Source organism: Gossypium hirsutum, chromosome D12, assembly GCF_007990345.1.
Source record: "Gossypium hirsutum isolate 1008001.06 chromosome D12, Gossypium_hirsutum_v2.1, whole genome shotgun sequence".
In the NCBI taxonomy this organism is placed as follows: Eukaryota; Viridiplantae; Streptophyta; class Magnoliopsida; order Malvales; family Malvaceae; genus Gossypium; species Gossypium hirsutum.
In genome coordinates this window covers 20,371,801-20,395,809 of record NC_053448.1, presented here as the reverse complement: position 1 = coordinate 20,395,809, position 24,009 = coordinate 20,371,801, and the positions used below count along the sequence as shown (strand labels likewise).

The 24,009-nt window shown below is 33.1% G+C and overlaps 1 protein-coding gene across 1 annotated transcript; it reads right to left on the bottom strand.

The window, feature by feature from the left end:
• Positions 1–687: 687 nt before the first annotated feature.
• On the bottom strand, positions 688–2,849 carry LOC107945431 (dof zinc finger protein DOF5.7). The gene has a single exon (XM_016879437.2). The coding sequence runs from the start codon at positions 2,543–2,545 to the stop codon at positions 1,535–1,537; it is 1,011 nt and encodes a 336-aa protein (XP_016734926.1). The 5' UTR covers positions 2,546–2,849; the 3' UTR covers positions 688–1,534.
• Between the last annotated feature and the right edge of the window lie 21,160 nt (positions 2,850–24,009).

Below are 24,009 nucleotides of genomic sequence, written 5' to 3'. Positions count from 1 at the left end.
GGAACATAAAGCTAAAAGTAATGCATATAATAGAAAACAATATGAAGGATTGATTGAAGGTCATGTCATACTAGGAAAATATCTGACCCGAACCACCACTCCGAGGAAAGAGGCTAGTGTTGGGGTGGCTAATGGCCATCTCTCAGTTGGTCAACTGCTGGCAAGGGCAAGGGGAGGGAGGAAACGGGGGAAAAAGGGAAGCGGAAAGGAGGGAAAGGGGAGGGATGAGTCGGCTAAAGGGGGTGGTTAACGATTGCTAGCCGCTAAGGGGCCAAGGTCCGTTGGTGGGGGGTTTGATTGAGAGGGGATCTTGAAATTTTGAGTAGAAAAAAGAAAAGAAGAGAGTGAATTCTTTTAAGGGTTCTTCCTAATATACTATATTATATTATCCTATTTGATTTTGCAACAACCAAATGTTGATGTTAGTGTAAAATTAAATTTATTTTATGTTCATATTTTTTATGATTAACCTAATAGAAGTATTTCATAATTTTCACATAAACAATGTTATCAAATTTTAAATAAATTAAAAATATTTAAATATTTGTTTATTGTAAAATATTTTGAACAGTTAATTATAAAATAAAGACATCAAATTAATTGGAACATTTAAGTGTACGTACAAGTGTATGCACATAAAATAATAAGAAAAAGTAGAGAACAAAAATGAGGCAAAAGCAATGAAGGGAAAAAAGAAAACACAATCACTTATCATCAGTAGCAATTAGAAAGGGCTCATCCTCCAAGAAGGAAAATAGAGAGCTATACAAAAAAACATTTCACACAAAAGAAAGGAACCCTAAGCTTTAGATGCCTTTTTTTTCTCTCTCAATTCAAAATGTTGGACAGTCTTTCTTTTTCATCCAATACTTTATCAGACACCACCGCACTTCAACTAATTATTACCAACAGCCCTTATGGCCTCCTGTGAAAACCCTTAACACTGCAAAGGCACCTAGACCTAGGCAAGGGAAGGACTCCTACAGCCGTTGTGTTCCATTCATATATGCATACGATGACACTATTTAGTAGCCTCAGACTGTGTCTCCTGCTAGGGAGTGATTGAATGACAATTACTGACTTTACATAAAACAAATCAAAGATCTCTGCCCCTTAAATACTCACTGATCCCAAACAGATTGTGTTCAAAACAAGCAGTTCCCAACCGAAAGACAAAACCCATTGTCTATATTGAGAGGTTGAGTTTATAGTTATAGTGGAGGTGAAGCCAACTACTGCTTTCACTTTCATCTAAATTTTAGGCCTTTCCATTGACAGCAGGATTTATAAAAGTGAGTAATGGTAATGCTCAACAATTTATTAAAATAAATAATAGAAAAAGAGAAGGAAAGAAAAAAAAGAAAGAAACACTATTTTTTTTGTTCATACGTTTACATGTTGATCAATATATATCTCAAGTACTCAATAAAACATTTTAAACAGACAATTAGCTACATGGTTTTTTTTTCTTTTTGGAGAATATATTACTTTTTTTTCCCTTTTAAGGTCTACCTTTTGTTTGATCCTTCTCTTTTTAGGGCAACGTGCTGTAATGATGCAAATCATTCCATGCTTGAACCCCATTCCAGTTGCTTGTTGTAGTGTTATCATTGCCATTGCTGCTAGTGGTTGGAGTTGGAGTTACTGGTGCATATGAATTCCCAAAGAACCATTCCGTGGCGGTTTCATTGGTGGTGGCTTTTCTTGGATTCTCAACAGATGAAATTTCAGGCTTTGATATCTCTAGATTGTGGAACAAAATGGGTTGTAGCTTTTGGGGTTGGTTCTCAACTGGAACTGAACAAGCAGTGGTGGTGATGGTGTTTTCCTTTTGGTTCTCTCCCCCTCCACCGAAAAGCATAGCCAATCTTTGCTGCTGCAACTTCCAATGTAAATCTTGGTTTATTGAACTTAAGGACTCAATTGAAGAAGCAAGACCACTACTAACATTCAACGAACCCATCTCCTGAATTGCACCACTAAGGCCAGGGGTAAGTGAAGATAATGGATAATTGTTGAACCCCATCAAAGAAGTAGAGCTGCCAGATGGATCAAGAGTGAAGCTAGTGGGAGGAGGAGTATCAGTATCTCCAAATGAAGCAAACTGGTTATAAATAGCAGGTGGTGAAGAATTAAGCCTAGGAAGCGACAAACCACCGAGCTGAAAATCCATGGCAGGAGAAAGGCCATGAAAGAACTTCAACCCACCACCCATCTCTGAAGATGAGATGGAATCCTTTGAGTCACTAGAGAGCCTGGAAGAGGGTTTTAACTTCTTGTTCTTACGGCAACCTCCACCGATTGGTACGTTACGCAAAGCCCCACCTTTAGTCCAGTACCTCCTACAGGTCTTGCAAAAATGCCTAGGTTGAGTGAGGCTGTAGTTGTTGTAGTAGCAGAATTTGGTGTTGGGGGAGTCGCATCGTGGACACTTGAGGGCTGCTTGTTGATCCTGCGCTGCCCTTGTTGAACCCGTTTTCCGGTTGCCACTGCTTTGGTTTTCGTCTTTAGCAGCTGGTTTTACACTGGGATTATCAGGAGACATAATGGAAACAGTGGGGTTGGTTTGTTGTTGTGGTGGTGGTGTTTATTATTCAGTTTCTTTGCGCAAAGGCAAAGATGGTCAATTGATGGGGTTCATGCATGGGATGGATACAGACAGATAGAAGGAGGGAGGGAGATGGGGTCTTGTGATATTCATCAAAGAAGGGGGTTTAGTTTGAGGTTAGATCTGGTGGAAATTGGAATAAATAAAGTTAGACATGAAAGACAAGAGAGAAGAGAGAGAGAATAAAAGGTAGGGGGGGGGGACGCTAGATCTCACTAGAATAACAACTGGACAAACCAAGCATATCATCTGAAACTGCTTCTGGCTATGCAGAGATGAGAGAGATAAAAACGTTTTGTAAGATCCAAACCAGACAAATTTTGGATATATTCAATTTTTATTTATTTAACTGCTATCTTTTTACAATACTGCTATATTTCTAATAACAGAATATGCACCCAGAATTTTCTTTCATTCTTTTTTTATTTTTAAAACTGAATATTTGGAAATTTTGTTAACTAACCAGAGCTGTAGTACTACTAAATGATTTGTCTCTTCAAATTAGGTTTTGGATTTAAATAGATACAATTTAGAATCAATCCAAACTTTTTCTTCTTTTAATAAAGTAAATTTATTCGCTCAACTTTTTAAATTACATTTTTACATCGTCAACGATGATATCGACTCTCGGATTAGTTGTTGATCACGATTTTTTCAACTTCTTTTTTTCTATTTTTAATTGCAGTTTTATTATTTTAATTTTACTTACAGTTTGGTGGTTTTATTTTGTTTATATTTTCTCGTAATTTTTATTTTGTCCCATCTCTTCTCTTTGAAAATAGTTGTGTTTTTCTTTTTTACTTTTAATTGTTAGTTATGTGCTGGCATATATATGAAATTTGATTGTATAAAGCTGTTGTCAAATCTATTAGGAACCATTCTTGAAGGGTTTTATTATAATAAATTATAATAATGGTGATAGATATGAGATAATGAGTGACCTTTTGTAGACCATTGATGCGGTAAGTCTCTTAAGGTTTTTGACAATTTTTTTTCTTGATTGATTGGTGTCTATGGTCAGGTTAATTTAATGATGGCGAGGTAAGGATGCAAGTTTCAGTGATTTGGTCAAGTTGATGCATCTTTAATTTGTTTCTAGTTTTTTTCAGAGTTGAAGTTACTGTCAATTTGTCCTTTTTTTTAAGATTATTTTGTATATATGACATGTGTGCATTAATTTATAGTGATTTATTTATAATTTGTACTAAAGTCAGGCCTTTGTATTATTATTGTTCATGGTTCCTATTAATAATAATTGTATTATTATTTATGTACTTTTAGGTGACAACTGTAGTGGGAACTTTTAAAATGAGAACATAAATTATCTTAGTCATTAGATAAAAATAAATTATTCTAAATCTTAGATTTTGTATTTATCTTACCTTATTAAAATAAAACAAGCAACAATCAATCTTTCCCTTCTTTTTTCTTTTGAGCATGTAATTGAAGTCTTAGTGCGAAAATAATTTGGATAATCTTTACTTTCATATTTAATTACTTTTTTTTAGAAAATAAAAACTAGAATAGAAAGAAATATATTAGAGTTATTAAGATTAACTGATTTGTGTATTAGGTGTTTGTTTTTTTTATTGAAACCAATTTGAATAATTTTTTTTGGAGGGAAATTGAATAATCTTAATAACCCTAATATCTTGCTTTCCATAGAACCATTTATTTGGACCTAATGGTTAAAATCATTTTAATTCTCATTATTTTCATTTAAAAATTCTCATTATCAGTAGGATTGAGTTTTAATTTGATTGATATAAGTATTGTTACCAATGCAGGAGGACGTGAGTTTAAATGTGCTGAAGTACATTATCCTCTTATTTATGAGTAGTTCAAGGATTTGTGTTAAAAAGAGAATATATAATTAAAACTTATAATGAAATTTTAAAATAAAATTCTCATTATAATTACCGCGGATACTTTTATATAAAAAATAATTTATATTTATATTAGCTCAAATTGTTTGTTTTAAATAACATATTTTATTTTATTTTTATATAAGTACTCGCTAGCTACAATTTAATTGTATCTAACATTGTGTCAAGGTTTACTATTTCCTTGAGGGTACGATAAACTGTCCAAAATAGAGAAAACATAATTAATGATTGCACTAATATATTAGCAATTTTATTCTTCTCAATATTTCAATTCAGAACCTTCATTTAATGAAACATTTATTGCAATCAAGCAAGGTATTTTTTAGTTATAGTCCGGTTGATCAATTAAGGATTATTCCATTATAATTTACATTTAAAAAGTTATTGAATTGTTTGAAACTTTTTATTTAAGTCATAAGATTGTTTAAATTAATGTTGTATGATCTTTTCTGTTTGCACTCTACAGTTTAATTTTTTTTTTCATAAAGTTACTTTGAATGCTACAAATTTATAAACCAAAATTTAAACAGTTTTCTTTTCCAATATCTATGGCCATCAAGTTGACTTATATCTATAGTATGTTTTTCTACTCGCCAATAGTTATTGTTCCATTATATTAATCATTAAACTATTGATTGGAGCTTACTAGCTGAACTATTTTTAAGAAAAGACTTAATAACTCAGTGACTTAAAAACTTTCAAATAATTCAGTGCTTTAAATGAAAACTTTCAAGTAGTTCAATAATCATTTTGAAAATTTTTTGAAATTAAAGAATCAAAATATAGACTTATTAATAATTTAGTGATATTGAATGTAATTTACCCCAACCTTTAAACACGGTATATGGACCGATTGTATCGAATAAATTTGAAGAAAATTTTCATTTACATATTATTTTTGAATTAAAATATTTATTATTAAATGAATATTTTTATTTAAAAAATAATTAATTAATAACATCAAACCTCGATATTTACGTACTCTTTTCCCTTATATGAACGATAAAAATATTATCTTAACCAGTATTTTGGTGGCATTTGTTTTTTTCTCTTCTACTAGTTGTCTTAAGCACTATGTTTTTTTTTCCTTTTAATACTTAAGATACAATTTACGACATTTGATGTAAAAAAAAACCCAATGAATAAAACATACAACTGTAGCTAATAGAGAAAGGATTGTATGAAATTGTGCTTTTACATTATTAGGAGAAAAAATTTGATTTGTTATTTTTCTATTGAAAATGAATAAAGATGACGTGGAATTACAGTTTCATACAATCCTTCATTGTAGCTAATATCTATAAGTAATACATTATTTCCAATCGGAAGGTGTTGAAAAAAATATGAAGCACACAGTAAATACGCCATTGCATTTACCTCTTAATCATTTATTTATCGGTAAAAATTAGTTTCGAAAATGCTTCTTGTAGTACAATTAATTTAACATCAAATTTATTGTTTTTTGGTCTTATAAATATACACGTGGGAAATATTGATGACAATGAACAAAAGTAAGGCATATATAAGTAAAAGAAACTAGTAATAAGTTACAAGGCAGGTGAAAAAAAGTTCATGTATCACAATACTTTCTTTTTTCTTTATATTCAGTAACACAGTTTTCATTTTACCTATAAATAACGATAATAAATTTGTGGAGCCTGCAAATGCAATGACTAGTGAAATTCAGATGTATTTGATAGGAGAATATGGAAATATTAGTAAAAAGGTCAAAATTTACGGGAAAGAGAGTGATGCATGCATGGTCCATGGAGTATGGAGATGTGGACATGCATGAAAGCAAACCTGTTGGATACTGATAGAGAATATATATGTATATAACATAGATTTTTAAATATAGTTACTACAGGAACAGGAGGTTAATAATTGTAAGTGAAAAAAGCAAAGGGCAGAGCATGCAGGCAGGCAGGCAACAGTATTGGCAGTAACACTGGTAAAGAAGTATTTGCTTTGTTACGTTATTTTAGTGTGGGATTTGGGTATGTGTATATTTATTAGTTTCTTTTTATGTGTTTTAAAGAATCCATTTAATATTAATATTTAAAATAATTAAAAATGGAAAATTAATCAATATAGAGTAGTAGAGTAGGGTCGAGTCAGAGAAAACAAAAGAAAGAAAAAGGACCAAAGTAAGAGTAGCAGTGGTGTACTCAGCTCTGCCTCCGTACCGCAGCCTCCAGAACTCTCTAATTCCCTTGCCTTGTAATAACCATTCTATCCTCCAGCTTTTCCTGCTTTTCATTTATTTTTGGCTTCGCCTTTCAAGTTCAACTTTATGGTTATGTTTATTTTTTCTCAATTGTGTTACGATATGTTTAGTACTCTTTAGCGTTGAGATCGTGAAACTGCATAACAATGACGTTATTGTCAGAAAATTTTAAAATAATTTATATTTATTATTTAAGTCATTCACTGAATTGGTATCACTCACATATCTTCTCAATTAATAAAATATAAAATATAATTTTATAATTAAAATAAATTATATTATTTGAGAATATTTTTTATTCTAATAAAAGTATATATACAGTAAAACTTGTACACACCAATTAGATTAGTAAAATATTAAATTTATCACTCAATTAATAATTTTATTTTAATATTGAGTTGGGACCAATCAACCAAGTCCCAACTCAATAGAGAATTATGGAACAACAAAAAATAAACATTTTATTTGCAAAGTAAGTTGTATAGTTTTGTGGGTATTTTTGACTTTTTATATTTTTATAAAAAAATCATAATAAAAATTGAACCAAAAAACAATACATAAAACTTCTTCTTTTACCATTTGAACTAAAGCAATTTTTAGTTTTTATAAGAAAATTTAATAAATATATTTATCTCAAACCATACGTCTCATTATTTATTTTATATTATTTTTAGGGTAAACTTGATAAATGGTTACTCGATTATTAGAAACTTTCGTGTTATGTCACCTGACTTAAAAAAGTTATAAAATAATCACTCGACTTACCTTTTTTATTTTTTTAAAGTCCAAACTATTAAATACTAACGTGACTATTAAGTTAATTACTTGTTTTTCCTTAAAATTTATTTTCAATCCACATCATTTTCATTTTATATAATAATTAAAAAAAATTAACCCAAATCACCTCGCCCCACCCCACCCTACCCCACCTCGTCCCTCTCCCTGCCCCCCGACTCCTTCCCTCCACTGCTCAACTAGTGACCTACACTACACCAAAACAGGTTTTTAGCGGCGTTTTTTTAGGCCTTTAGCGGCGCTTTTTAACGCCACTAAAGGTATTTGTGGCGCTTCCACAAGCGCCACAAAAAAGGCCGCTAATGAAAACGTCGCAAACGTTTGCAGCGTTTACAAACAAAAACGCCGCTAAAGACCATGTTCTTTAGCGGCGTTTTTGTTTGTGCGCCTCTAAAGAACATGTTCTTTAGCGGCGTTTTTTCTAAGCGCCTCTAAAGAGCATGTTCTTTAGCGGCGTTTTTTTTCTATCCGCCGCTAAAGAACATGGTCTTTAGCGGCGTTTTTTCTAAGCGCCGCTAAAGAACATGGTCTTCCCTCGCTTCCGCCTCTACTTTAAGTTGTAGCTGAAGTTCTTCATATTTCCTTTGAACCTCAACTGTGGTCGCTTGCATCTGAGCCATCTAGTCTTTAACCTCTGAACTTCAGCTTGAGCCTGACTCCCCGAAGCCATGTATTGGTGGGAGCTGGATCCAAAATATTGGGTTGGGCTAACAAAAGATCCTTGAAATCGAACCCGACCATACCTTTCAGGACCCAAAACTTCAGTAATAATCCGGTTATCAATGTCTTCAAGATAAACAGAACTATCACTAGAAGCAATCGCTTCGTACTCCGCCTTTTTATCCTTTAGTTTTTCCTAATAAATATATCACATAGTTAGGAACGCAATATTATATATTGAAAAACATATGCAACATAACAATAGTCGCATTACAAGCAATGAATTAAACCATTAGAAAATAAACACTATAAATAACTAAAATAAATCAAATCGTATTAAGTAAACGTACCATTATTTCGCCAGCTTCAGGAGTCATGGGAGATCCATCTTTCTTCCTATGTGTAATTTCAAAAAGTTGAAGGCGTCCAACTTTTTGACCGGACGACAGTTCCTACAATATAGTAGTATAAATATTATTTAATAGAAATTTATACATATTCGACAATATTAAAAAAATTAAAAATACCTTCGCCTCAGCTACACATGCAAAACTTCTCGACCCGGCTGCTACTTTTTCCAACTTGTTCACGATCCTACGTTACGAAATTTTTTAGTACGTAAATAGAAAATACTATAAACCAAAATAATTACAATAGTTTGGAAGTACGTCATACCTCGCCTTTCTTCGAATGCCAAAATCTAACCGCATCTTCCCATTGGTACCTCAACATACCCGGTGGGACATTTTGTAATTTCTCATCGAGGGTTGTTTTTGTCTTATAATAATTTTTCTTCAAAGTACTTTTGTTGTCTCTCCATCTTTTTCCCAATGCCTTCTTTACATAAGCATCCGAGACCTCTAAAGCAAACCTCGCCTACAAAAAACAAAAAACACAAGTTAATAAAGTAAATATAAATGAAACTATTTCCCAAGCATTACAGATGACATTAACATTTTGTTACCTTAATATTATCGAGGGCTTGGTTTTTGTTACTATCAGGCATTTGAGGCCATGACTCGTAGTTGATAGGCAACATATTCGGATTTCGTGCTAAAATGCCTATGTATCCTGCTAAAAGTCGAGCTTCTGATCCAACAGGCTGACCAAAACTGTTTCGTCCAACTTTGACACGCTCGACTAGATCTAACTCGTATAACTCTCTGAGTAGCGTACGTCCTCGACCTCTGCGCGTCCCACCATTTTCAGCTACAAATGGTATATTATAATATAAGAATTTGAAAAATAAATCAACTATAACAGAAACATGCATGTAAATTAAATGTAAAATTACTTTGAACTTCTGTAGGATCCTCAGCTGTAATCGGAACATTCGAAGATCCAACTGCTGTCTGTTGTTCAGTACTATTTTTTCTGTCGTGTTTGGATCATTTTGCACAATGCTTCCCCTTAGAATTTTTCTTCTAGGCATTTTATCTGCAATACACATAAAATAGTTGATAACTTAATAACTAATTACAACAATAACAACACATATAAAATAGTTGAAATATATAATAAGACTAAGATTTAATTTATGATATTACATATAATAAATCAATCGTAAAATCTTACTACATCATTATTCGTAAATATCTTCATCCGTATCCTGACGAACCCATTGAAATTGTGCACTAGTACTAGGGATATTATCGTTTAAGTTTTGTTCTGGAAAGGGCAAAGTTTCTGATCTGTCGTCGATGTTATCTCTACTTCCACTGCCCATGTCAAACAAATCTCTAGGGATGTTCCGGAGTACAACGTACCAACCCTCATCGACTAGATCTTTTGAGTAAAAAACTTGTTTGACTTGAGATGAGAATACATACGGCTCATCTATCACCTGTTGTCCTGTGTGAATCAATCGATCAAAGTTCACCATTGTAAAACCAAATTGATCTTGCTTAATTCCACGAGCTGTATTACCACCGGCCCAATCACCTCGAAATAAGACAACTTTCCCCGAGCCGTAGTAATCCAACTCAATTATGTCAGTAAGATGTCTAAAATATTCCACATTTCCCTCGACAGGATTATTGTCCCTAGCACTAGCATAACTTGTAATTGCAGAATTGACAACTATTCCACAATTTTGCGTTCTCCTCAACCTCTCGCGATATTTTGTATGAAATCTGAATCCGTTGATGAGGAACGCACTATATCTTTTAACCACTCGATTTGGACCTTGGGAGAGCCATTTAACTTCGTCGTTTACGCTCTTCCCACTCCAAACCTATTGAATGGAAAGTAAACTGAGTAATTAAAAATGTTATAAGAAAGCATTATAATTTGTAAGCGGAAGCTCCAACTGCATACCGTTTGGCTTAACCATTCATAAAAAGATTCTGCAAACAACTTATTGATATCTCGATGTTGTGTTCTTCGGGAGCGCGAACGAGTTCTCAATATTTGTTTGTACTCACTATGTTAAAAAAATGTGATCTTTGTTAGAAGATAAACAATTTTTAGTTTGATAAATATTTATAAAATTTGTAGAACTTACTTCCGTAAAGGTTCCAATGATTCGTGGTGAAACAGAACATATCGATGTGCTTGTACCCACGATAAATGATCTAATTCTGCAATTTCAACTTTGCCGATTGGTTCTCCAAAACTTTGGAACAAATAAGTATCGGCTAAGTTATAGTCCGTGAGTCCAGCATTCCTATTTGGTCTATTCAACCTTGTTTCGACAGCTTCCAAATATCTTGAGCAGAAGGTCATACATTCCTCTGCCAAGTAGCCTTCAGCAATCGATCCTTCTGGATATCGCTTGTTGCGGCAGTAAGACTTTAATTTGAATAGGAACCTAAACACAATATACAACATTATAAAAAGTTGTAACTAAAGGCATAGAGGTGAATGAAGGAAAATAAAAAAAATACTTCTTTAACACCTTTCTATGGGATACATCCATCGATAGAAAACGGGTCCACCAATAATTGCTTCGTGCAAGAGATGAATTATCAAGTGAACCATAATGGTGAAGAAGGAAGGTGGGAAGATTTTCTCCATGTTGCATAAGGTCAAAGCGGCTCGATCCTGTACCTTCTAAAGTTCTTGAACATCCAAAACTTTGCCACAAATAGCTTTCATTATGTTGGATAGTTCAATGATACAAGACGTCACCTTCTTGGACATACAACATCGTAGAGCAACTGGCAGTAAATCTTGCATCAAGATGTGATAGTCATGTGATTTTAGCGAATATAATCTTCGATCTTTAACACTAACACATTGAGATATATTTGATGCATACGCATCCGGAACCTTTATATCCTTCAACACCATACAAAATAGTTCTTTCTCCGTCTTGGACATTGAGAAAATAGAAGGCGGCAACCGATATTTCCCATTCAGAAGTGGATTGGGATGAAGATCAGGCCGAATTCCCATTTTAACTGAAAAAGACGAACACAGAAGGCCATTTTTGAAAATTTTGATCCCTCATACAGTTCTTCGTTCATGTCATTAAGTAGAGCGTAAAACTTCGCCGCTTCTCCATTTGGCTCTTCATGAGGTAGAATACTTCCCGGTTCGGTAAAAGTAGTTCCACCAATATTACAATCATCAGATGCCATAAAATCCTCTGGGAACAATTGCACACCATGATTGTGCATATTAAATGCATCCCGCAACATACCTTCCATGTCATCCCCTCTATCAGACTGATGGTAAGCAGTACCAGGATAAGATACATCCATCGTTGAAGAGGAAGTACTAGGCGGGCATTCTCCATGAAAAAGCCATTGCTTATAACCCTTAACAAACCCATCAACAATTAGATGCTCGTATACAACCTCACGATAATGCCAGTTTATGTTGACACATTTCTTACATGGGCAAAGAATCATGCTCTCTTGGCTTGCATATTGAAATGCAAAATTTAGAAAACTTTGCACCCCATTTCAATAACCGTTGCTAACCCTTGACAAATTCATCCAAGACCGGTCCATTTCTTAATTCTTGAAGTCTGACGTTGACAATAATTTGCTCGGGTTAGTCAAAATGCCAGTTATAACTATAAATGAATTTCAGAAATTTGTGATATGATATATTTTTATGTATTATGTAAGTTATGACAGTTCTGTATTATGTATTATGTATGCCCCATGTAAGTAATTTAAGCTATGTAAGTAATGTATTATGTAAGTTGTGTACTACATCATTATGTGAGTTGTGTATAATGTAAGTTAAGAAGGTTATGTATAATGTAAGTAATGTAAGCTATGTAAGTAATGTATTATGTAAGTTAAGAAGGTTATGTATAATGTAAGTTACTTAATTTATGTAAGTTATGTAAGTTATTTAATTTATGTAAGTTATGTAAGTTATTTAATTTACTTAATTTATGTAAGTTATGTAAGTTATTTAATTTATGTAAGTTATGTAAGTTATGTAAGTTATGTAAGTTATTTAATTTACTTAATTTATGTAAGTTATGTAAGATATTTAATTTATGTAAGTTATGTAAGTTATTTAATTTATGTAAGTTATGTAAGTTATTTAATTTATGTAAGTTATGTAAGTTATGTAAGTTATTTAATTTATGTAAGTTATGTAAGTTATGTAAGTTATTTAATTTTTGTAAGTTATGTAATTAATGTAAGTTATTTAATTTGTGATACCTAAACTATTATTCAATTATGATTTTTAGTCTAAATGTCATAACAGGGTTTAAAAAAATTGTTCGCTATTTTAATAATCGCATACTGTAATGTGACATTTTTAATTTCATGCAAACTATATATATGTATTTTAATTTAATTATCTTAAATCATTATTATTTTTCCCATATTATCTTTATTACTATCAATGCATCTTATCTACAATCTAAAATGTGGATATTAATTTTAAAAAATTAATAAAATTTAAGGTAAATAAATTATATAATTCCTACCATATAACTATGTTAGGAACATCTTCGATTAATTATATCGGAATATTAAACAAAAATCATTCAAACTTTATTTATCATTCAAAATATAGGAATACATGCAAAATTTTGAATACAATAATATTAGATTAGAGATATGTACCTTAAAATTGAGATTAAAATCGAGATATATTGTGCATATTAAAAGTTCTGCAGGTCATACTCTATGCAGTTATAATTGAAGCATGCCTTAAAATTTTTAATGTAAGAGATTGTTGTCCCAATTTTGTAGAAATTTAAGACGGTTAAATTTGTTATCATTGTTAGAGATTAGAGATATGTATTAGATCAATAAAAAAATCTCGTGTCAGCTTTTCATCTCTCATTTAGCAACAATTAATCGCATTTTGTGCTAAAGTATTTAATTTCAAAAAGTTTAGTAATTTCAAAATAGAACAAATAGATTAGTCACTATTTTTATACTTTACAAAAAAATCTAACACGCTGTAGCTTTTCGTAGGACACTTTTACTCTGTCCGCATTGTGAAAGCAAAGCTCCTTAGCAAAAACAAATAATATTATGCAATAACATTTGGACCAAAGACATATAATACATTTGGATACAATTAATTTAGACCAATTAATTTTTTACGTTGTGCACCAAAGGCATATAATATATTTGGATACAATTATTTTCAAATTTGAGTACTTCTAAGTATTCAAAAGGATGAAAACCCAAATCTAAACATTTTGGACCAAAAGAAAAAATTTATTGGAATTCATTTTCCTCCTAAATATGTAAGTTGTGAGCTCAGGGCATGGGCTGATTTGATTTTAAAACATAAATAATTTTACCAAAATTTACACATTTTGGTAACAAAAACTTTATTCACAAAACTCAACAAGAATGACAGCAATTTGATAATACGTGACAGTCCATTTGGGTTCTCTTAAAATAAGCCATTACCTATAAAGCTCAACTGTGTCATTACATAACAATGTTCAAAACACTCATATTTTACAATGAACCACTAGCAATGGCTACTGCTATCAACAAACAAGGCTCATCTTTTTTTTAACAGTAGGCCGTATTTTTTTAACAACCATGTGCCTAAAGCTTCATGTTTTTTTAAAAACCACATCCCCTCAATTTGCAACTTTTATCATAAAGCAAAGCTCAAATTTATCATAAAATGATGCTCAAATTATGCAAGTTATGAAAAACGATATTGCATAATGTGATACGAGTCACAAAAGCCCAAATTCTTGAAGGCGAGGCCCAATAAGCAAATTCCCAGCCCAATCAAGAAATCCATACATACTTAGTTGAAAATCAGGCCAAATTGTCAAAGTGGCCCAAGTTGTAAAGTTTTATTTTTATTTTTATTTATTTATTTATTTACTTAGTTTAAATTTTTATGTAAATATTCAGTCCAAGAGTCCCAAATAAAGACCTTTGACCGAATTTCCATATTAAAATAATTAGGAGTTTTTTTTATTTTAGCTTTCTAATTAGATTAGGACTAGTTATAAGGCCTATTTAAAGGCATGGCTGGCCACCTTGTAAAGAACTTCTCAATTATATCAAAAATTTCAGATTTGTTTAAGTGCAGAATTCTCTTTGAGTTTTTCTCCAAGAATTCTCTCTTGAGTTTTCTTTAGAAGTTATTTTAACAATCTTTTCATTGTGGGAGCCATCTTCAGCCTTCTTCTTGCCATTGATATTCTTTGGAGGGGAGATTAGAGCCGTTTGAAGGGAGTTGTGAGATCTTTCAGGATTTCAAGGCTTCTTAGGACTTATCTTTTAATTTCTTGCTGTCAATTCTTTCTTTATTTCTGCTTGTGCTGAATCTTTATCTAATTTATTTTCTGTTCTTATTGTGTTTTCAGCATTTTTCTATCTTAAGGAATCAGCCCAAAAATCCCCAATTTCTAGGGTTCTTCCATACTCTTTTTGGGTGAAATTAGATTGTCGAAATTTGGGGAAAACTATCTTGGTGTTCAATTGGGCAGAATCGCAATCTTCTTTAGGGTTTCAAGAACCCTTATTAACACTTATTTCTATTCTCAATTTGATTCTTTGCTGATTTGGGGATTTTATTTCAGATCTGGAAATTCAAAGTTCTAATCTTTTAATTTTCTGTTTCGTTTCAGATCTGATTGTTTAGGGTTTTTGTAAGAGTTTCCCATGACTTGGCAACTCAATCTTGGTTCACGCGTAACCCCGTATCATTTGGTATCAGATTTTGGGCGTTTTGGGTGTTCTTGGTTGATTTCTAAACTGATCTCAATTTTTTAAAGCAAAAACAGCAGTTTTACCCAGAAAAATCTTTCAAAAAAAATTCATTTGAGCGGGTAAACGTTGTCCAATTGATCTGAAATTTTACATACATATTTGTGGCACTGTGATTGAATATAAAAAAAATTATTCCCACAAAAAAATCAGTCAAAAAAGTCAAAAAAATTGAAAAAAGATGAAATCCAATAAAAATTTAAAAAAATATTCAGTGGGTTGAGTTTAGTGCCCAAACTTTCCAGATCAAAAATTCAATATTTAAGGACATTCCAGATTTATTTTCATGATTTTTTGAGATCAGGAACACCTCAAACGAAGTTGTCAAGTTACTCCGCAATTTTTCGGGTTTTCTGTTTTCAGCAATTTTTATTGATTCTTAGCTGTAGGTTTTCATTTGTTTGCTTTTATTCTCCCTTTACAATATCTAACACCTTCTTGTTTCTTGTGTTAGTAGGATTTAAATGTGTGCACAATCCTTCCTCGGTGCAACATGAATCAATTGGTGTCTCGTCAGTTTTTGGCATCCTAGTGCAAATTAGGATTCTTTGGTAGTTTGGTTCACACTCTCTACTTGGTTGATATAAACTCTGATAAAGAACTCACAAGATTGAATTCTACCTCACTGAGAATTTGAATTTTCTTTTTGAGTGATTAACAGTGAGGTTTGCTAACTTTTATTTTTGAGTGTTGAGTGTTTATTTTTGCAGATTTTTGAAAAATGTCTAAAGGTGATATTGACCATAATGATGTCTATGACATGTTTCAAAAACTCCAACAACAATTAGATGAACACGCTGCCACACTTCGAACCTTGAGTACCGCTTTCAATGAGGTGAGATTGAATTAAGATCCTCATTATCTGGATCCAATCAAGGAAGATAGGGATAACCAGCCCCATAGGCGCGGCCCTCGACGTGTCCCTAGAATGGATGATGATTTTCATGATCGTGGGAAACCTTCTTTGGCAAAACCAAAGAGTGAGCAGCAATGAGAACATCTCTTTCATACTCGCTGCCATGTACAAGGTAAGCTTTGTAGAGTTATTATTGATGGTGAAAGTTGCTCGAACGTAGCCAGCACGACGATGGTGGAAAAGCTTTGCTTAACCACTACCAAGCATCCACAACCTTATCAACTACAAGAGCTTAGCAACGAAGGCCGATTTAAGGTCACTCAACAAGTGCGCATCGCCTTTTCTATCGGTAAGTATCAAGACGAAGTTGTGTGCGACGTAGTGCCTATTCAAGCCTGCCATTTGTTGCTAGGAGAACCATGGCAACTGGATCGAAAGGTCACTCACGATGGTCGTACAAATAGGTATTCTTTCAAGAATCAAGGAAGGAAAATCACCTTAGTGCCGCTCACTCCGGAACAAGTCCATGAGGACCAAATCAAACTGAAAAATTCTGTTGTTAAAACAAGTGAGGAAAAAGAAAAAGAGAATGAAAAAGAGCAAAAAGAGATTGAGAGTGAAAAGGAATGTGAAACAAACAAGAAAATTAAAAAAGAAGTTGAAGAAAGAAGAGAAAATGAGTTAGAAAAAGAAACAAAAGAAAAAGACGAGGAAAGGGTAGTGAGGAATGTTTCCACTAACCAAGATATGAATTTTTCTTGTGTTGCTACTTTTCAGGTTCCCGAAAGACCGAAAGGTAACTTTCAACTTCAATACCTCTCAAATGAAAGACGGTTTCAAACGATCAACATAGGCAAAGATAAAATCACACTACATGAGCCCGAAGAGCTTCGACTACACTATGCCCCTGATGAGCGAAGGTTTGTATTAAATGGAAAAGGTAAATCGATCCTTATTATTCTGCTTATAAAGTGGACTCAATTGCCATTAGTCCCGTTCGATCGAGGAAAGTCGAGTCCATTTGATTTTTCAGATTCGAGGACAAATCTTTTTGAGGAAGGGGGAATGATACGAGCCACAAAAGCCCAAATTCTTGAATGCGAGGCCCAATAAGCAAATTCCCAGCCCAATCAAGAAATCCATACATACTTAGTTGAAAATCAGGCCAAATTGTCAAAGTGGCCCAAGTTGTAAAGTTTTATTTTTATTTTTATTTATTTATTTATTTACTTAGTTTAAATTTTTATGTAAATATTCGGTCCAAGAGTCCCAAATAAAGACCTTTGACCGAATTTCCATATTAAAATAATTAGGAGTTTTTTTTATTTTAGTTTTCTAATTAGATTAGGACTAGTTATAAGGCCTATTTAAAGGCATGGCTGGCCACATTGTAAAGAACTTCTCAATTATATCAAAAATTTCAGATTTGTTTAAGTGCAGAATTCTCTTTGAGTTTTTCTCCAAGAATTCTCTCTTGAGTTTTCTTTAGAAGTTGTTTTAACAATCTTTTGATTATGGGAGCCATCTTCAGCCTTCTTCTTGCCATTGATATTCTTTGGAGGGGAGATTAGAGCCATTTGAAGGGAGTTGTGAGATCTTTCAGGATTTCAAGGCTTCTTAGGACTTATCTTTTAATTTCTTGCTGTCAATTCTTTCTTTATTTCTGCTTGTGCTGAATCTTTATCTAATTTATTTTCTGTTCTTATTGTGTTTTCAGCCTTTTTCTATCTTAAGGAATCAGCCCAAAAATCCCCAATTTCTAGGGTTCTTCCATACTCTTTTTGGGTGAAATTAGATTGTCGAAATTTGGGGAAAACTATCTTGGTGTTCAATTGGGCAGAATCGCAATCTTCTTTAGGGTTTCAAGAACCCTTATTAACACTTATTTCTATTCTCAATTTGATTCTTTGTTGATTTGGGGATTTTATTTCAGATCTGGAAGTTCAAAGTTCTAATCTTTTAATTTTCTGTTTCGTTTCAGATCTGATTGTTTAGGGTTTTCGTAGGAGTTTCCCGTGACTTGGCAACTCGATCTTGGTCCGCGCGCAACCTCGTATCATAATGTAAGAACAAAAAGCAGAAAATTGATATTATACCTGATAACTTGTTATTAGAATCTAACCGCAGCTTCGAAAGTGGTCAAGTTTTCAATATTTGATGGCCTTTCACCTAGAAATATAAATAAATTGGTCAAAATAGCTTCATTCCATTGCTTTCTGTCCAACCTAATTCTAAGCTTATTCTGGCTAAATTTTAACAACACTAAATTCAAATGGAAATTTTAGGTAAAATTCCAATTTTAATCCCTCTGAGTGTTTGAAAAACCTTTCGATACAAGATAGGGCCGTTCTCACATGAAAGAAGAGAAGCTAGCATAACTTCTATTTTTTCTCTTTCTGGAGGAGGAAAGAGAAATAGAGTCTTATGGGGGGAAGGGGAACATTCAGGCGCATTTATAAAAATCCTCCACTGCATCTAGAATCACAAGTGGAACACTAAGCAGGGGTGGGAAGGCAGCGAACTACTGAAAAACATTGATATTTAATATTTAATATAATTATTTGTATTGCTAAAATAAATAATTAACATCGTAAAATATCGATTAAAATACTTTGGCTATGATTTTCATCGAAAGCCATGAAATTACTGCCATGTAAATGCAACTGAAAAAAATCGTCAGAAACTAATGCATCATTTTTTACCGATGCAAGAGGTATACATAGCTTATCTGTTACATAATGCACACTTTAAAAGTAATTAAATTAAATTACAACAATTTAAAATATCGTAATTGGGGCAGGAAGAACAAGAAGCAAGTACGGACGGATATTTTGGAGCAGAAGATATCATGAAAACTTACCGACTGTTGCGGCAGAGGAGACCAACGGAGGGAGACGGTGATGCGCCAGAGGAAACGTCAACGTTGCAAGAGGTCGGGTTTGGGGAAATATAGATTAGGGGAAATTTCTCAATATTTCAGGGAGAAATGGATTTTGGGGATAAGTCACAATTGGTGGGGTTTATGTTTCGGTTAAATGTATGGGGCAGAGGAGACCGACGGAGGGAGACGGTGATGCGCCAGAGGAAACGACAACGTTGCAAGAGGTCGGCTTTGGGGAAATCTGGATTAGAGGAAATTTAGGGATTTGGGGGAGAATGGGATTTTGGGGGATAAGTCACGATTGGGACTCTAAGTTTCGGTAAAATGTCTGGGAAAAAAACGATTACGTTTTTCTATGAAATTGAAATCATTTGCGGCACTTAACAATATGCGCCACTAATGTCAGTACAAACGCAGCCGTTTAACACACATTAGAGTAAAACTTGTGGCGCTTAGAGTAAAAACGCCACTAATAACACGGACAAAACGGCATCGTCATAAGATAACATTAAACATTTTTGCGGCGCTTTACACTAATAAAAATAGGAAACGGCGTCGTTTCCTCAGCTCGTAATAAATATTTGTGGCGTTTTTAAAATGCGCCACTAAAAGAAAACAACAAAACGGCACCGTCTTCGTTACAGTTAAAGGAAATTTGTGGCGTTTCTTCATAAAATGCCGGTAATATATCACCTTTAGCGGCGTTTTTCATATGCGCCATTAATAACAAGGACAAAAGGCACCGTTATAAGATAACATTAAACATTTTTGCGGCGCTTTAGCTAAAGCGCCACTAATAAAAATAGGAAACGACGCCGTTTCCTCAGCTCGTAATAAATATTTGTGGCGTTTTTAAATACGCCACTAAAAGAAAACAACAAAACGGCACCGTCTTTGTTACAGTTAAAGGAAATTTGTGGCGTTTCTTCGTAAAACGCCGGTAAAATATCACTTTTAGCGGCGTTTTTCAAATGCACCACTAAAGGAAAACAACAAAACGGCACTGTCCTTGTTACAGTTAAAGGAAATTTGCGGCGTTTCTTCAGAAAACGCCGGTAATATATCACCTTTAGCGGCGTTTTTTTATGAAGCGCCGCTATTGCCTTCCTCCAAGATTGAAGTCAATTTGATCCAAAATTAAAACAAAATTTATAAAATGAAATTATTAATTAATAAAAAAATGGGAGAATAATGCATTTTTAAAAAATAAATTCATGTTCTAAAAAAAATTTTACATCAATATATTTTTATATTGAATAAATATAAATATTTATGTATGCAATATATAAATGAAAAATGATGTTAATTATATCAATAATTGTGTTAATATATTTTACAATATTTAGATTAAACTAAAGTTCATGTATACAATTGAACATTAAACTGTTGTTCATGTACGCTTTTGGGATTTAACCCATTTTGATATATATTTTTTGAATTAATATTTTATATTTATCTTATTTACATTTATATTCTAAAAATCTAACCCCTAAACCCAACAACCAAACCCCAAAATCCGACCGTCAATATACCATAAACCTTAAATCATAAATCCTAAACCCCAAACCTAAAACTCTAAACTTTAAACCGTAAACCCTAAACCGTAAACCTAAACCATATTTTCTGGAATTCGTGTGGCCAGTGTTAGTGTAGTACAAGACATATATTTTATATTATTATATTATATATATGGCTGTAGTACAAAATGACATGAATCCGAGTAAAATCCAAATGTTCTTCAATTTCCAAACTAAACCCTAAAACCCTAAACTCAAACCTTAAACCCCAAACTCAATCTCTAACACATAAACACTTAACCCAAATTAATAAACAGTATACCATAAATCCTAAACCCTAAACCCTAAACTGTAGACATTAAATCTTAAATTTTAAACCCTAAAACCTAATAAAATAAAACGATAGATTTTGCTCAACACTTTGATGCGTTGAAACCCTAACTATAACCCCTAAATCCTTTAGCCCCTAACCCCTAAAGCATAACACCTAACCCCTAAAATTTAAATCCCAAACCCTAAATCCATACCCAAGACTACTCCTTAAACTCTAAACCGTATACTATAGAGATAATTAATTCAATATTTTAAAATTAATACTATCTCTTTTACAATTATATAAGAAATTATTTAATATATAATCTAAAAAAATCAGTAATGTATCCAAAAAACTTTAAAATTATTTTAAATAATAGTATTTTAATTTTTCCATTTTTAACGAATATTTTAAAATATTTTAAACCCCTGAGCATTAGCGGCGCTTCCCAAAAACGCCGCTAAATCCCCAAAAAGCTCCGAAAATGGCACCGTTCGACTTAGTTTTATTGCTGCGCTTTCCGAACAACGCCGCTAAAAGAAAGCATTAGCGGCGCTTTCTTAGAAAACGCCGCTAAATCCACTGAAAGTTAAGAAAATGGTGCCGTTGGGCACCCCAAGCATTAGCGGCGCTTCATTAAAAACGCCGCTAAGGCCTCGAAAGATCTAAAAACGGTGCCGTTGGACATATGGTTTTTTGCGGCGCTTCTCTAAAAACACCGCTAAATCCCTGAACATTAGCGGCGCTTTTGTCAAAGCGCCGCTAATTCCACGAAAGCTGAGAAAACGACACCGTTTGGCTTAGGGTTTTTAGCGGCGCTTCCCCAAAAGCGCCACTAAATCCCAAAAACTACGAAAATGGCACCGTTTGGCTTAGGATTATTAGTGGCGCTTAATTAAAAACGTCGCTAAATCCCCAAAAGCTCAAAAACGGCATCGTTAGGCTTTGGTTTTTGCGGCGCTTTTTGGAAAATGCCGCTAATTCTTATTTTCAGCGGCGTTTTTCGTTTTGCGCCGCTAATGATCTAACTTTAGCGGCGTTTGTCATCTAAACGCCGCTAAAACCGCCGCTAAAAGCCTATATTGGTGTAGTGCTAGAACCCCATCACTCATCATTGAAAATAAAAGTATACTAATTTTTTCCAACCAACATTGACCACTGCCCTAAACAAAATGCAATATGCCATGCCATCAACCCTTTATAAATTTGTCGGCAAAAACCATGAATGATGAATGATAATATATGTTCTTCTTCAAAGCATGAACTTTGAGCTTCTATAGCTTTGTTGCAGAATATCTTCGGTTGCTTTACAGAATCTTCATAATCTAAATATATTTGCCATGGTGATGTTTGTGTTCTTCGGACAAGAAATCTGGGAAGAAGAAGAAGATGTCAACCTTCACCAACAAATCAAAGCAAAGCAACCGAAATATCCTCACCATTCTTGTGGCACCCCAAACTCGACCGGAAAGATCCGACACGAATCCAAAATGTTACATTAGTCACTTACGTGACTACACTACAAATCACAACATATTCATGCAAAATAAACAATCAAACAATTAAGGATAAACGAATGAACCCTAATTGCATGTTTTAACTAACAAAAACATTCAAATGACATCCAAGAGCAAATTTGTCATTTTACATTTAACATACAAAAACGCTAAAAAAATAATTTAGAAATACATTTCAATTCTAGAATTCTATTAAAAACATTATTGAAAGAGTCAGTTTAACCCAACTAACATTTCTTATCTAATTTTAAAACACAAGATTCGAGGACTAAATTGTAAGAATCACATAATATAAAAAATAACCATTTGGCAAAATTATTTGTATATTTACGAAATTAATGATCTAAATCTCAAGTATGCAAATTTTCGAAGCATTTTATAGTATTTTCGGACTCAAATTTCATTTATGATACGTTGAACTAAATTGCAAAGATATCAAAATAACTAATGAATGGTCATTGTGCCACGTCGCGACCATCCGACTTACCACATCGCAATGTTCCTTGAAGGAGGCCTCCCATCACGATGGCATGACAAAGGGTGTCTCGACGTCGATCCCTCATCGCAGAGTTGCTTGAACATCGTCGCAACGTCGCTTGCAGTTTTTACATAAACAACCTAGTATCCTACAATTTTCAACTTTGGCTCAATACCAAGCATACCATTTTGTGCATTTAGGCTTATTTCTCAATTCTAACAAGTCACATGACATACTTTCTGTTGAAAAAAAAAGTTTAGAAAACGCAGCGGAAAATAAATTTAGGGAAAACAGAGTTTTAAATTTTTTTCCAAAACAAGATCTTGGTTGTGATATCTAAAGTAATAAACATTTAATCAAAATTGTACCTTTTTTATTCGTCTAGAATGAGCACTTCGACTGAGTAGTCTTCTCCGCTATCCTCAAGCTCACATTTGCCGAGTGTGGGCTCGCTTCAAATCAAAATTTTTTTTGCAAAAGTCACCAGTAGGGTAATTTCGTAATTTCTCTAAACTTTTAGGTCAAGTTGTAAATCAGAAAAATATATCTAGAAATTTTCTGAAATAATCTCTTCAGAGAATTTTCTCTCTACAACTTTATCTTTAATTCAAGTGTGTGTAAAATAATAACCCAATGCTCTCTTTATATAGGGAGAGTTTAGAGAGTTCAACTATGATTAAACTTAATCACTTAGATTAAATTTAATATTAAATTTTATTAAAATAATAGAATGACTACCTACAAGATAAACATTAAATTTAATTTAATATTAAGATAATCACTTTAATATTAAATTAATAAAATACTATTAAGATAAGTATTATATTAAATTTAATATTAAACTATTAAAATAATATTAATTTTGGAATAGTTAATTTGAAATCAAATTATCTTGTAGAGTCCCAATAGGAGTGTAATTCTTCCACTACTTAACAATCGAAGACCAACCACTGCCGGCCACTGGAATGTCGCCGTCATACCTGCCAGCACTCCGTGTTCGGTGATGTAGGTGCGACACCTTTACGGCACCCCGAGTCGATTCAGTCCAGGTCAGTGACGACCCGACCGATTCGGTCTACCCACCAGTCGGACTGTCGACTCG